At 43.1% G+C, this 13,321-nt stretch overlaps 1 protein-coding gene across 1 annotated transcript in view; it reads left to right on the plus strand.

Moving 5' to 3' along the window:
* Window positions 1-13,321, plus strand: part of slc1a6 (solute carrier family 1 member 6) — a 132,017-nt gene that overhangs the window by 27,252 nt on the left and 91,444 nt on the right. The window contains exon 3 of the mRNA XM_063032558.1: window positions 12,843-13,103. Coding sequence (XP_062888628.1) covers window positions 12,887-13,103 — 217 coding nt within the window. The 5' untranslated portion in view covers window positions 12,843-12,886. The remainder of the gene's footprint in view (window positions 1-12,842; window positions 13,104-13,321) is intronic.

Below are 13,321 nucleotides of genomic sequence, written 5' to 3' on the forward strand. Positions count from 1 at the left end.
TTGATCGGTGAATTACTAAATGCTAAAACCTGTTTGCCTCCTTTTACCATTCTCACTCAATACAAAATCATTGCCAGGAGGACTGCCAGGAGTAGAAAAGCTCAACAGGTCAGGCAAGGTCTGTGGAAGAAACGGAATTAACACTTCATGCCAATGAACTTTCATGGAAACTGGTAAAAGTCAGACATAAAATAAGTTTTAAGTTGCAACGGAACACTGGTAAGAAGTTGTAAAGATACAAAGGGGAATGTCTGTGACTGGGTGATACAACTCATACAAGTTCAATGTAACATCCCAACTCCTATACTCAGTATTTTGATTTATGAGGGCCAATGTGCCCAAAGCCCTCTTTACAACCCAATCTACCCGCAATGCCACTTTCAAGGAATTATGGATCTGTATTCCCAGATCCCTCTGTTCTACCACACTCTTCAGTGCCCTACCACTCACTGTGTAAGTCCTACCCTAGTTTGCCCTCCAAAAGAGTAACACTTCACACTTGTATGCAGTAAATTCCATCTACCATTTTTCAGTCCATTTTTCTAGCTGGTCCAGATCGCGCTCAAAGCTTTGGTACTCCTCCTTTGCTGTCCTCTACTCTGCCAATCTTGGTATCAGTCAAGATTGATCTGTCTTACTTTACTGTGCTCTCAACAGCACAAGGCAAAAGAAAGTTTTAAATTGGATGTTTTGTTGAAAAAGAATTAACAATTTCTATGAACACAGAATCGAATATAATGATTAACAATCTGAAGTAAATATTACTAGGATAAAGATCTGCATATCGGTACCAACCATAACTCATAGCCATTGTAAAACTCTTACTCATTTCCGACCTGAGATTAAATCAAGTGTCATGTTAACACCCTTAGATTGGAATGTCGTTTGTGGTGAATGAATTTCTGGAACTGTCAAAGGCATTGTTCTATTGCAGTGGAATATCCGAGAATTTCCTTGCTGAGTTGAGGTTGACAGTGTAGATCGCTAGAGATGTGTTCATCCATCAACTGGCTAGCTGCGCCTGTTTCCACAAATACACTGGTTTGCAAGTTGCAAATCTTCACTTTCATATATGGTTGGGTTTCCTGAAAGCTGTTTTGTGCAACTAATGTGTATTCAGGATCATCAGGATTGCTGTTATTTATTGATTTCAACATTCAGTGCATGGTCTGATGAATTCTGGCACATTTAGTTGTTGGATGACAAACTCTTGTGAAATAGGAGAGTTTTTATACATCTGCATTCTTTCTCCTTGCCAAGGCATACTTGTTTGAAGAGGATAGTTGCCCCCACCATAAAAGCACTATTTTGATATCAGGGGATATTGACTATGTTGGCAATTGTTTTTTTTTCTTTAACACTTCTGAGCCAAATGTTCTATTTGTTGTTTGCCTTCTTTCCTGACTGCATTCACAAAAGTGCCCCATGGGTTTTCTCTACTTTTTACTTGCTCAGAAAGTCTAACATGCTTCTCAAGGGCTTTCCTTTGAATCAGAATCAGAATCAGGTTTACTATCTCCAGCATGTGTCATGAAATTTGTTAACTTAGCAGCAGCAGTTCAATGCAATACATAATTCAGAAGAAGAAAAAAAGAAAAATAAATAAACAAACAAATCAACTACAGTATACCTATATTGAATAGATTAAAAATCGTGCAAAAACAGAAATAATATATATTATAAATGTGAGGTACTGTTCACAGGTTCAATGTCCATTCAGAAATCGGATGGCAGAGGGGAAGAAGCTGTTCCTGAATCACTGAGAGTGTGCCTTCAGGTTTCTGTACCTCCTACCTGATGGTAACAGTGAGAAAAGGGCATGTCCTGGGTGCTGAAGGTCCTTAATAATGGATGCTGTCTTTCTGAGACTCCGCTCCTTGAAACTGTCCTGGGTACCTTGTAGGCTCATACCCAAGATGGAGCCAACTAAATTCATGACCCGCTGCAGCTTCTTTCGGTCCTGTGCAGTAGCCCCCCACCCATACCAGACAGTGATGCAGCCTGTCAAAATGCTCTTCATAGTACATCTTTAGAAGTTTTTGAGTGTTTCTGTTGACATACCAAATCTCTTCAAACTAATGAAGTTTAGTCCCTGCCTTCTTTATAGCTGCATCGATATGTTGGGACCAGGTTAGGTCCTCAGAGATCCTGACACCCAAGAACTTAAAACTGCTCACTCTCTCAACTTCTGATCCCTCTGAGGATTGGTATGTGTTCCTTCGTCGTACTCTCCCTGAAGTTCATAATCAGCTCTTTGTCTTACTGACGTTGAGTGCCAGGTTGTTGCTGCGACACCACTCCACTAGTTGACATATCTCACTCCTGTACACCCTCTTGTCTCCATCTGAGATTCTACCAACAATGGTTTTGTATCATCAGCAAATTTGTAGATGGTATTTGAGCTATGCCTAGCCACATGGTCATGGGTATAAAGAGAGTAGAGCAGTGGGCTAAGCACACACCCCAGAGGTGCACCAGTGTTGATCATCAGGGAGGAGGAGATATTTTCACCAATCCGCACAGACTGTGGTCTTCCAGTTAGGAAGTCGAGGATCCAATTGCAGAGGGAGGTACAGAGTCCCCGGTTCTGTAACTTCTCAATCAGGATTGTGGGAATGATGGTGTTAAACGCTGAGCTGAACAGCATTCTGACATAAGTGTTTGTATTGTCCAGGTGGTCTAAAGCCACATGAAGAGCCATTGAGATTGTGTCTGCCATTGACCTATTGTGGCGATAGGCAAATTGCAGTGGGTCCAGATATCAAAGAAATTTGATGCTCTGTGCTTTCAGCTCTTGCTGAAGATCAGAAAATTCATATTTTGTAGAAAGTTGGCACAGACACATGCAATACTGACAATTGCTCACTTGCTTTTTGCTTGTGTGATTGAATACAGTAGTCTCATATACAATATTCGGACCCTCACACATAGTCTGTAGAGCGTAATGTTCATTGAATTATTATCTCTGAAGCTTCGGAGGCTAAGGGGGCAACCCGATAGAAGTGTATAAATTTGTGAGAGGTGTAGAAAGCATAGATAGTTTATCTTTTTCCAAGAGACGAAATCAAAGCATAATGATGACAAGAGTGAAGTAGGACCGATTAGAGATAAAGGTGGGAAGATGTGCCTGGAGGCTGTGGAAGTGAGCGAAGTCCTCAATGAATACTTCTCTTCGGTATTTACCAATGATGATGGTGAGGACAATATGAGTGAGGTTGATGTTCTGGAGCATGCTGATATTAAGGGAGAGGAGGTGTTGGAGTTGTTAAAATACATTAGGACAGATAAGTCCCCGGGGCCTGACGGAATATTCCCCAGGCTGCTCCACGAGGCAAGAGAAGAGATTGCTGAGCCTCTGGCTAGGATCTTTATGTCCTCGTTGTCCACAGGAAGGGTACCGGAGGATTGGAGGGAGGCAAATGTTGTTCCTTTGTTCAAAAAAAGGTAGTAGGGATAGTCCGGGTAATTATAGACCAGTGAGCCTTACGCCTGTGGTGGGAAAGCTGTTGGAAAAGATTCTTAGAGATAGGATCTATAGGCATTTAGAGAATCATGGTCTGATCAGGGACAGTCAGCATGGCTTTGTGAAGGGCAGATCATGTCTAACAAGCCTGATAGAGTTCTTTGAGAAGGTGACCAGGCATATAGATGAGGGTAGTGCAGTGGATGTGATCTACATGGATTTTAGTAAGGCATTTGACAAGGTTCCACATGGTAGGCTTATTCAGAAAGTTAGAAGGCATGGGATCCAGGGAAGTTTGGCCAGATGGATTCAGAATTGGCTTGCCTGCAGAGGGCAGAGGGTGGTGGTGGAGGGAGTACATTCAGATGGGAGGATTGTGACTAGTGGTGTCCCACAAGGATCTGTTCTGGGACCTCTACTTTTTGTGATTTTTATTAACGACCTGGATGTGGGGGTAGAAGGGTGGGTTGGCAAGTTTGCAGACGACACAAAGGTTGGTGGTGTTGTAGATAGTGTAGAGGATTGTCAAAGATTGCAGAGAGACATTGATAGGATGCAGAAGTGGGCTGAGAAGTGGCAGATGGAGTTCAACCCAGAGAAGTGTGAGGTGGTACACTTTGGAAGGACAAACTCCAAGGCAGAGTACAAAGTAAATGGCAGGATACTTGGCAGTGTGGAGGAGCAGAGGGATCTCGGGGTACATGTTCACAGATCCCTGAAAGTTGCCTCACAGGTGGATAGGGTAGTTAAGAAAGCTTATGGGGTGTTAGCTTTCATAAGTCGAGGGATAGAGTTTAAGAGTCGCGATGTAATGATGCAGCTCTATAAAACTCTGGTTAGGCCACACTTGGAGTACTGTGTCCAGTTCTGGTCACCTCACTATAGGAAGGATGTGGAAGCATTGGAAAGGGTACAGAGGAGATTTACCAGGATGCTGCCTGGTTTAGAAAGTATGCATTATGATCAGAGATTAAGGGAGCTAGGGCTTTACTCTTTGGAGAGAAGGAGGATGAGAGGAGACATGATAGAGGTGTACAAGATAATAAGAGGAATAGATAGAGTGGATAGCCAGCGCCTCTTCCCCAGGGCACCACTGCTCAATACAAGAGGACATGGCTTTAAGGTAAGGGGTGGGAAGTTCAAGGGGGATATTAGAGGAAGGTTTTTTACTCAGAGAGTGGATGGTGCGTGGAATGCACTGCCTGAGTCAGTGGTGGAGGCAGATACACTAGTGAAGTTTAAGAGACTACTAGACAGGTATATGGAGGAATCTAAGGTGGGGCCTTATATAGGAGGCAGGGTTTGAGGGTCGGCACAACATTGTGGGCTGAAGGGCCTGTACTGTGCTGTACTATTCTATGTTCTATGTTCTATGTTCAAATTAAATTATTATCAAAGCACATATAGGTCACCATATACATCCCTGAGATTCATTTTCTTGCAGACATTCACAGTAAATTCAAGAAACACTGCCCCCAACAGGATGGACAAACAATCAATGTGCAAAAGACAACAAACTTTGCAAATACAAAAAGAAAAAAAAGGAAATAATTGTAATTAACAATTATTAAGAAATAAATATTGAGAACATGAGATGAAGAATCCCTGAAAGTGAGACCATAGGCTGTGAGAGCAGTTCGGTGATGGGCATGTGAAGTTGAATAAAGTGACCCCCTCTGGTTGAAGAGCCTGGTGGTTGAGGGGTAACAACTGTTCCTGAACCTGGTGGTGTGGGTCCTGAGACTCTTATACCTTCTTCCTGATGGAAGCAGTGAGAAGAGAACATGAACTGAATAGTGGGGGTCCTTAATGATCAATGTTTCTTTCCTGCATCAGCGCTCCATGTAGGAGTACTCAACGGTGGGAAGGACTTTACCCATGATGGACTGCCTCCCCACCATCCACTACTTTTTGTAGGCTTTTCCATTCTAGGGCATTGGTATTTCCATACCAGGTCGTGGTGGAACCGATCAATATACTCTCCACCAAACATCTATGGAAGTTTGTCAAAGTTTGAGATAACAAGCCTAATCTTCACTAACTTCTAAGAAGGTAGAGGCACTGCTGAGCTTTTTTCATAATGACACTTACAGTGGCGTGCAAAAGTTTGGGCACCCCTGTTCAAAATTTCTTTTACTCTGAATAGCTAAGCGAGTAAAAGATGAACTGATTTCCAAAAGGCATAAAGTTAAAGGTGACACATTTCTTTAATACTTTCATCAAGAAAACTTTTTTTATTTCCATCTTTTACAGTTTCAAGATAACAAAAAAGGAAAAGAGCCCGAAGCAAAAGTTTGGGCACCCGCATGGCATTTCTTAGTAACACCCCCTTTGGCAAATATCACAGCTTGTAAACACTTTTTGTAGCCAGCTAAGAGTCTTTCAATTCTTATTTGGGGGACTTTCGCCCATTCTTCCTTGCAAAACGCTACTAGTTCTGTGAGATTCTTGGGCTGTCTTGCACGCACTGCTCTTTTGAGGTCTATCCACAGATTGTCGACGATGTTTAGGTCAGGGAACTGTGAGGGCCATGGCAAAACCTTCAGCTTGCGCCTCATGAGGTACTCCATTGAGGTATGTTTAAGGTTCATTATCCCAGACATCCCACCCTGCAAAAACTCATTTCAGGGAAGTCTCAACTGGGAGTCTCAACCTCATAGTAGTCTGTGTCAATGAATTTGTTAATTTTGCAAGACATCAGATTCACAAGTGTTTTGTGAGACAGCTGACTTCTGAGTTCTGTCTTAATGTGCCATGTTCACGATAGCTGCTGTCTCGGTTGATGAGCAGGCATAGTTTTTTACTATTTCTGAATCAGGAAACATTTTCCTGAATAGCTTGCCTGTGTGCTTACACACCTGGAATGGCAGGTTATGCTCAACGATGAAAGATGTAAAGTACACCTCAGCTCTAGTGACCTTCTCTGTCAGACTTCGGTTTTCTGCTGAAAAGAACTGTGAAATACTTGAGCAGCCTTCCCTGCGCTTAGCCTCCCTCATATGCTGTGGCCCCTAAAAGAAATAAAAGCATAAGGTGTATCTTTATTACAGGTGTGCACCGCTTAACGTCCGATCGCATATACGTCCGTAGTCTCACACACACACATTGCCTGCAATAGTCGGGATCAGAACTTACTTTTTTACATCGAAATGGGGGATTTTAAATGAGTGATTTAGAAGTTCTGTATCTTCAAGTTCAAGTTTATTGTCATCTGGCTGATTGTCCACAAACAAAACAACCTCTGTCCGGACCACAGTGTAGCCACAATACATATATCACACACACCACATAAAACAATATATTACCATATTATTTAATAAAGTGTAACTCAAAATGCATATAAAGTGCACAGCACAGGTAAACAGTTCACTGTCCTAATGACGAGACCTCGGTGGGGGCCAGGTATTATTAAGATCGTTTTTTCTTCTGAAAACGGCTGCGCTTAAACCTAGCCCATTGCGGGCTTCGATGTACCTGTAAGTGGAAGTGTTTCAGGAAAAAAAAACCCAAAGAATTTGCTTGCTGAGAGAGCGTTTTTAAAGATGTCTTAGTGGACGATTTTGGAATTTTGCTCCAATTTAAACCCCGCTCTAATCCCCTTTAAGACGCCAAGGTGCCTCGCGAAGTCAGGTTGTCACCGCCAGCCTTGGGAATTTCTTCGCCAGGCTTTTGTACTTCATCACCGACAGTCAGCGTCATTACAGACGGCAGTAACTGAACTGATGGACTATGGAAGAGAGAGAGAGGTCGACTGTAAAGTCTGCCTACAGAGTAAACTGATAGGTCTACTTAGCACAAAGAGAGATCAAGCAGGACTCATTCATTTTCTTTCTTTCTTTTTTTTCCCTCTCCCTCTCTAAAAAACCGATTTCCGGGATATTGTATATAATTTGCAGGCATCAGGGAGCCACTATCGATATGCGGGAGACTCCCAGAACTCCCGGGAGAGGTGGGATGTCTGTTATCCTGTTGTAGAAGCCATCCTCTTTTCATCTTCGGCTTTTTTACAGACGGTGTGATGTTTGCTTCCAGAATTTGCTGGTATTTAATTGAATTCATTCTTCCCTCTACCAGTGAAATGTTCCCCATGCCACTGGCTGCAACACAAGCCCAAAGCATGATCGATCCACCCCTGTGCTTAACAGTTGCAGAGGTGTTCTTTTCATGAAATTCTGCACCCTTTTTATTCCAAACATACCTTTGCTCATTGCGGCCAAAAAGTTCTATTTTAACTTCATCAGTCCACAGGACTTGTTTCCAAAATGCATCAGGCTTGTTTAGATGTTCCTTTGAACCTTTTGAATACAACTTTTTGGCCACAATGAGCAAAGGTAAGTTTGGAGAAAAAAGGGTGCAGAATTTCATGAAAAGAACCCCTCTCCAACTGTTAAGCACGGGGGTGGATCAATCATGCTTTAGGCTTGTGTTGCAGCCAGTGGCGCGGGGAACATTTACTGGTAGAGGGAAGAATGAATTCAATTAAATACCAGCAAATTCTGGAAGCAAACATCACACCGTCTGTAAAAAAGCCGAAGATGAAAAGAGGATGGCTTCTACAACAGGATAATGACACTTCAGAATCCACAATGGACTACCTCAAGAGGCGCAAGCTGAAGGTTTTGCCATGGCCCTCACAGTCCCCCGACCTAAACATCATCGAGAATCTGTGGATAGACCTCAAAAGAGCAGCGCATGCAAGACGGCCCAAGAATCTCACAGAACTAGAAGCCCTTTGCAAAGAAGAATGGGCAGAAATCCCCCAAACAAGAATTGAAAAACTCTTAGCTGGCTACAAAAAGCGTTTACAAGCTGTGATACTTGCCAAAGGGGATGTTACTAAATACTGCTATGCACGATGCCCAAACTTTTGCTTCGGGCCCTTTTCCTTTTTTGTTATTTTGTAACTGTAAAAGATGGAAATAAAAAAAGTTTTCTTTATTAAAAATCAAAGAAATGTGTCATCTTTAACTTTATGCCTTTTGGAAATCAGTTCATCTTTTACTCACTTAGCTATTCACAGTAACAGAAATTTTGACCGGGGTGCCCAAACTTTTGCATGCCACTGTACATGCTGGACTCAGGGCAGATCACACCAAGGAATTTAAAGTTGCTGACCCTCTCCACCTCTGATCCCCCAATGAGGACTTGCTCATGGACCTCTGGTTTCCTCCTCTTGAAGTCAATAATCAGCTCCTTGGTCTTGCTGACGTTGAGAGAGAGGTTCTTGTTGAGGCACCTCTCAGCCAGACTTTCAGTCTCCCTCCTATAAGCTGATTCATCACCATCTGTGATTTGGCCAATGACAGTGGCGTTGTCAGTAAATTTAAATATGGCATTAGAGATGTGCTCAGCCTCAAGTATAAAGAGTATAGTATAATGTCAAATACTAGAGAGTTGGAAAGTTTGAAACTTTTTACTTTCACAAAGAGTCATTGGTGCCTGGAAATCGCTGTCAGTGGAAATGATGGAAACATATTCATTAGCAGTGTTTAAGAGGTCCTTAGACAGATACAAAAACAGGCAGGAATGGGAAGACACAGTTCGTGTGCAGGCAAATAGGACTAGTTTACATTAGCATCACAGTCAGCATAGATACGATGGGCAGAAGGTCATGCTCCTGTTCTACCCCATTTCACGTAAACTCTGCTCTCAAACACATCTCCCCCATTTCACATACATCTGCTCTCACTCCATCCTCCCGCCACCCCACTAGGAATAGGGTTCCCCTGGTCCTCACCTATCACCCCACCAGCCTCCGGGTCCAACATATTATTCCCCGTAACTTCCACCACCCCCAACGGGATCCCACCACTAGGCACATCTTTCCCTCCCCACCTCTCTCTGCTTTCCACAGGGATCGCTCCCTATGCGACTCCCTTGTCCATTCGTCCCCCCCATCCCTCCCCACTGCTCTCCCTCCTGGCACTTATCCTTGTAAGTGGAACAAGTGCTACACATGCCCTTACACTTCCTCCCTTACCACCATTCAGGGCCCCAGACAGTCCTTCCAGGTGAGGCGACACTTCACCTGTGAGTCGGCTGGGGTGATATACTGCGTCCGGTGCTCCCGATGTGGCCTTCTATATATATTGGCGAGACCCGACGCAGACTGGGAGACCGCTTTGCTGAACACCTACGCTCTGTCTGCCAGAGAAAGCAGGATTTCCCAGTGGCCACACATTTTAATTCCACATCCCATTCCCATTCTGACATGTCTTTCCATGGCCTCCTCTACTGTAAAGATGAAGCCACACTCAGGTTGGAGGAACAACGCCTTATATTCCGTCTGGGTAGCCTCCAACCTGATGGCATGAACATCGACTTCTCTAACTTCCGCTAAGGCCCCACCTCCCCCTCGTACCCCATCCATTATTTATTTTTATACACACATTCTTTCTCTCACTCTCCTTTTTCTCCTTCTGTCCCTCTGACTATACCCCTTGTCCATCCTCTGGGTCCCCCACCCCCACTTTGTCTTTCTCCCTGGGCCTCCTGTCCCATGATCCTCTCATATCCCCTTTGCCAATCACCTGTCCAGCTCTTGGCTCCATCCCTCCCCCTCCTGTCTTCTCCTATCATTTTGGATCTCCCCCTCCCCCTCCCACTTTCAAATCTCTTACTAGCTCTTCTTTCAGTTAGTCCTGATGAAGGGTCCTGGCCTGAAACGTCGACTGTACCTCTTCCTAGAGATGCTGCCTGGCCTGCTGAGTTCACCAGCAACTTTGATGTGTGATGCTCCTGTTCTATATTATTCTGTGTTCTATGTACAGTAATATCCTATAATTCAGGGTGCATACAAATGCTTCTATTCTTACATCTTTTTTAACATCATCTGTGAGTCGTGCCAATGCCTCTTCGAATGTGCAACACCTTCACTTTCATGGGAATGGCTGGGACAGCACATCAAATGATATGACATTAGGCACCGATGTTGCTACATTAACACTAAGCAAATGTAGTGATGGTGCACTGACTATTGTAAGTAGTGTTTATTCAACACATTTTGCGTACTGGGCTTGTACAGACTCTGATTAAGTATCAGAATTTACAGTCTCTTCTGCTGCTGTAGAGTAACTGCTAGACAGACTTCATTGTAGATGCAAAGTGCAAGAAATCCCACCCAGTGGTAAAATACATTAAAGATGGTACTCAACTCTACTGAATAAATAGGCATCCGTTAGTCTCGTGAGACCATGGATTTGCATCTTGGAAGGTTTTCCAGGGCACAGGCCTGGGAAAGGTTGTAGGGAAGACTGGCAGTTGCCCATGCAGCAAGTCTCCCCTCTCCACACCACCAATGCTATCCAAGGGAAGGGCAATAGGGCCGATACAGCTTGGCACCGGTGTCATCACAGAGCAATGTGTGGTTAAGTGCCTTGCTCAAGGACACAACACACTGCCTCAGCTGAGGCGGGAACTAGCGACCTTCAGATCACTAGACCGACGCCTTAACCACTTGGCCACGCGCCAACACGTGGTGCCTGTATTCAAAAGGGTATCAACTGCACTTACTGTTTGTTCATTCTGCTTGTTATTGTAAACTTTGACCAGTGTGACTTTGATGTGTGTGATCAATTAGACAAAATTGCTGCAATATGGAAAACAATAGCTGCTTTGTTTATGATCATATTCACATACTGGGCATGTTCAGATCTGACACTATTAAAGAGGAAAAGTATTCGGAAAACGTACCAATACATCACAGCAACATAAGTGTTAAATATTCCAGTTTAGTTTCCTCTTATCTTTCCTCATCTATACCTGTAAGAATGCCCGCTGTTGCCTTCTCCCCGTGTGCTTGTCCATCCTCCTCTTAAACCTGTCTGTACTTGCACTACAACCACTCACTAATCTGCTGACTTCAACGTACTCTCCACTCTTTGGGTTAAAGAAATTTCATCTGAATTCCCTGTTGGATTTCTGGGTCACCATCTTCAACCAAATTCAATAGTGGATTTAATTTTTCCCCCACAAAATAAACCATTCCAGTTTTGCATCTGACGTCTTTAGTACTTTTCTCTCTGCTGGTAAATTCAGATTTCCTTCATCCTCTCCTGCTTACACCTCCCCCAGAGATAGTTTTGATATTGTGCAACATTCACCGCCCATTTTCAACGACATCGGGACATTCCTTATCTTCTCGTCTCTATCCTGTCGTACGTTCTCAGTCCATACACTCTGCAAAATTACACTTGTTTCATTTTTAAACTTTCCTTAGCTTTGATGGAAGGTCTTCGATCTGAAATGTTAAATTTGCTCCTCTCTCCATAGGTGCTGTCTAACCTGCAAAACAATTCCATCATTTTTGTTTTAAATTCCGAACATCCCCAGTATTTTGCTTTAGGACATGAAAACTAAGAGTATACAATTGGGGGGAGTTGAACAGGATAACGAAAGCTGCAAAAACAGTCTTGAAGTACACAACTCTGAGCTCTCATTTTGGTCCACGTATGAAAGTTTTTAATATTTCACATGGGTTTAACTCCTTTGTCAAAATGATGAGTATTAACTTGGTCAGCATTGATTCGCTGTTACAACCAACAGTAATTTGTAGTTTTATTTTATACATACACTATATATGACGAATCTGTACTAGTGACACTTATATTTAAGCGTTATGTCCAAAATTTATTTTCACAACAATAGGTTTAAAAGATTCAAACATTATTGCCAACACTGCTCTTTTAAAAAATTGACGCCTGTTCGTGTGCTGGAAGTGCGAAGTTTCACTTTCCACAATCTGCCGGATTTGGTTTAATTTGCTTGGCTCGGGTAGGACGGCGGATTTTATTCCGTGTGTTATTTTTTTAAATTATCGATGGTCACTCTTTAACAGCTTACAATAACTCCAGTGATTAGGTATGAACTATAAATAAAAACTTGCGCCCATTTTGACTCTGTCGTTTTGCGAGTACTTTAAACTCGATCCAGCCTTTGCCCCTACTCGGTGTAATTCGCGATTCATTTGACAAACTGTTGAAATCTAACCCCCCTTGATTGCACTTCTAAACTGCAATGCATTAAACGTGTTTAGCAAAGGATTGAAAGCAAATCAGTAGGTTAATTCTGGGCAATAAGAAAAACCTTGTAAAACATTAGAGATTAGTTTATTCGCGGAATGAAGGGTTTTAAGTTGTGCTAGTGCCAAGGAACTTTAATGTTTCGCTTCCTACTGTAACGCCCCACCATATGTAATTTTTACGGGGAACAGGAAGGTCAAAAATTTCATCGCAGCTGGTTACAACTTGCTCTGAAAGACCCTTCTGATCATTCTGTAATGGCGGTGTGTTGAAACCCACCTCTCCCCGTCCAGACTAAATTACACTTTTACTTTCGGCAGACTTGATTTCACCCTCGTTTCCCTCTGTTCTCTCCAAAGTTTCCCACGACTCGTACTGGTTGGACCAGGCGCGGAGTTTGAGAATGAGCGAACGGCAGACGAACGTCAACAGTCTTTTTCTGAATGAAGACTCGGCCAAGCGGAGCACCGCCGACAGCCGGGTGGTGCAGTTCCAAAAAGCGCTGCGGAAGCGAGCCGGTCGAGCTAAGAAAAGCCTAAGCAACATCAGCCGGCAAAACGTCCAGAGCTTTCTTAAGAGAAACGCATTTGTCGTTTTAACTATCTTTGCGGTCATACTGGGTAAGAAAATCAGATACACAGGAACGGGGTACGTAAATATTACGGAACAAAGGCCTTCGGATACAAGTTGCTTAAACAATAGATGAAAAAGAAGTGAGTGTCCTTGGGTGGTAAACAATTTTGACCAGTGTTTATTAAGAGCAATTTAAAATAACATTAGTATTAAATACAGCCAACAGTCCATGTGATACATAACAGCATGTTTCTACAACTTCAAT

This window comes from Mobula hypostoma, chromosome 24 (assembly GCF_963921235.1).
Source record: "Mobula hypostoma chromosome 24, sMobHyp1.1, whole genome shotgun sequence".
Taxonomy (NCBI): domain Eukaryota; kingdom Metazoa; phylum Chordata; class Chondrichthyes; order Myliobatiformes; family Myliobatidae; genus Mobula; species Mobula hypostoma.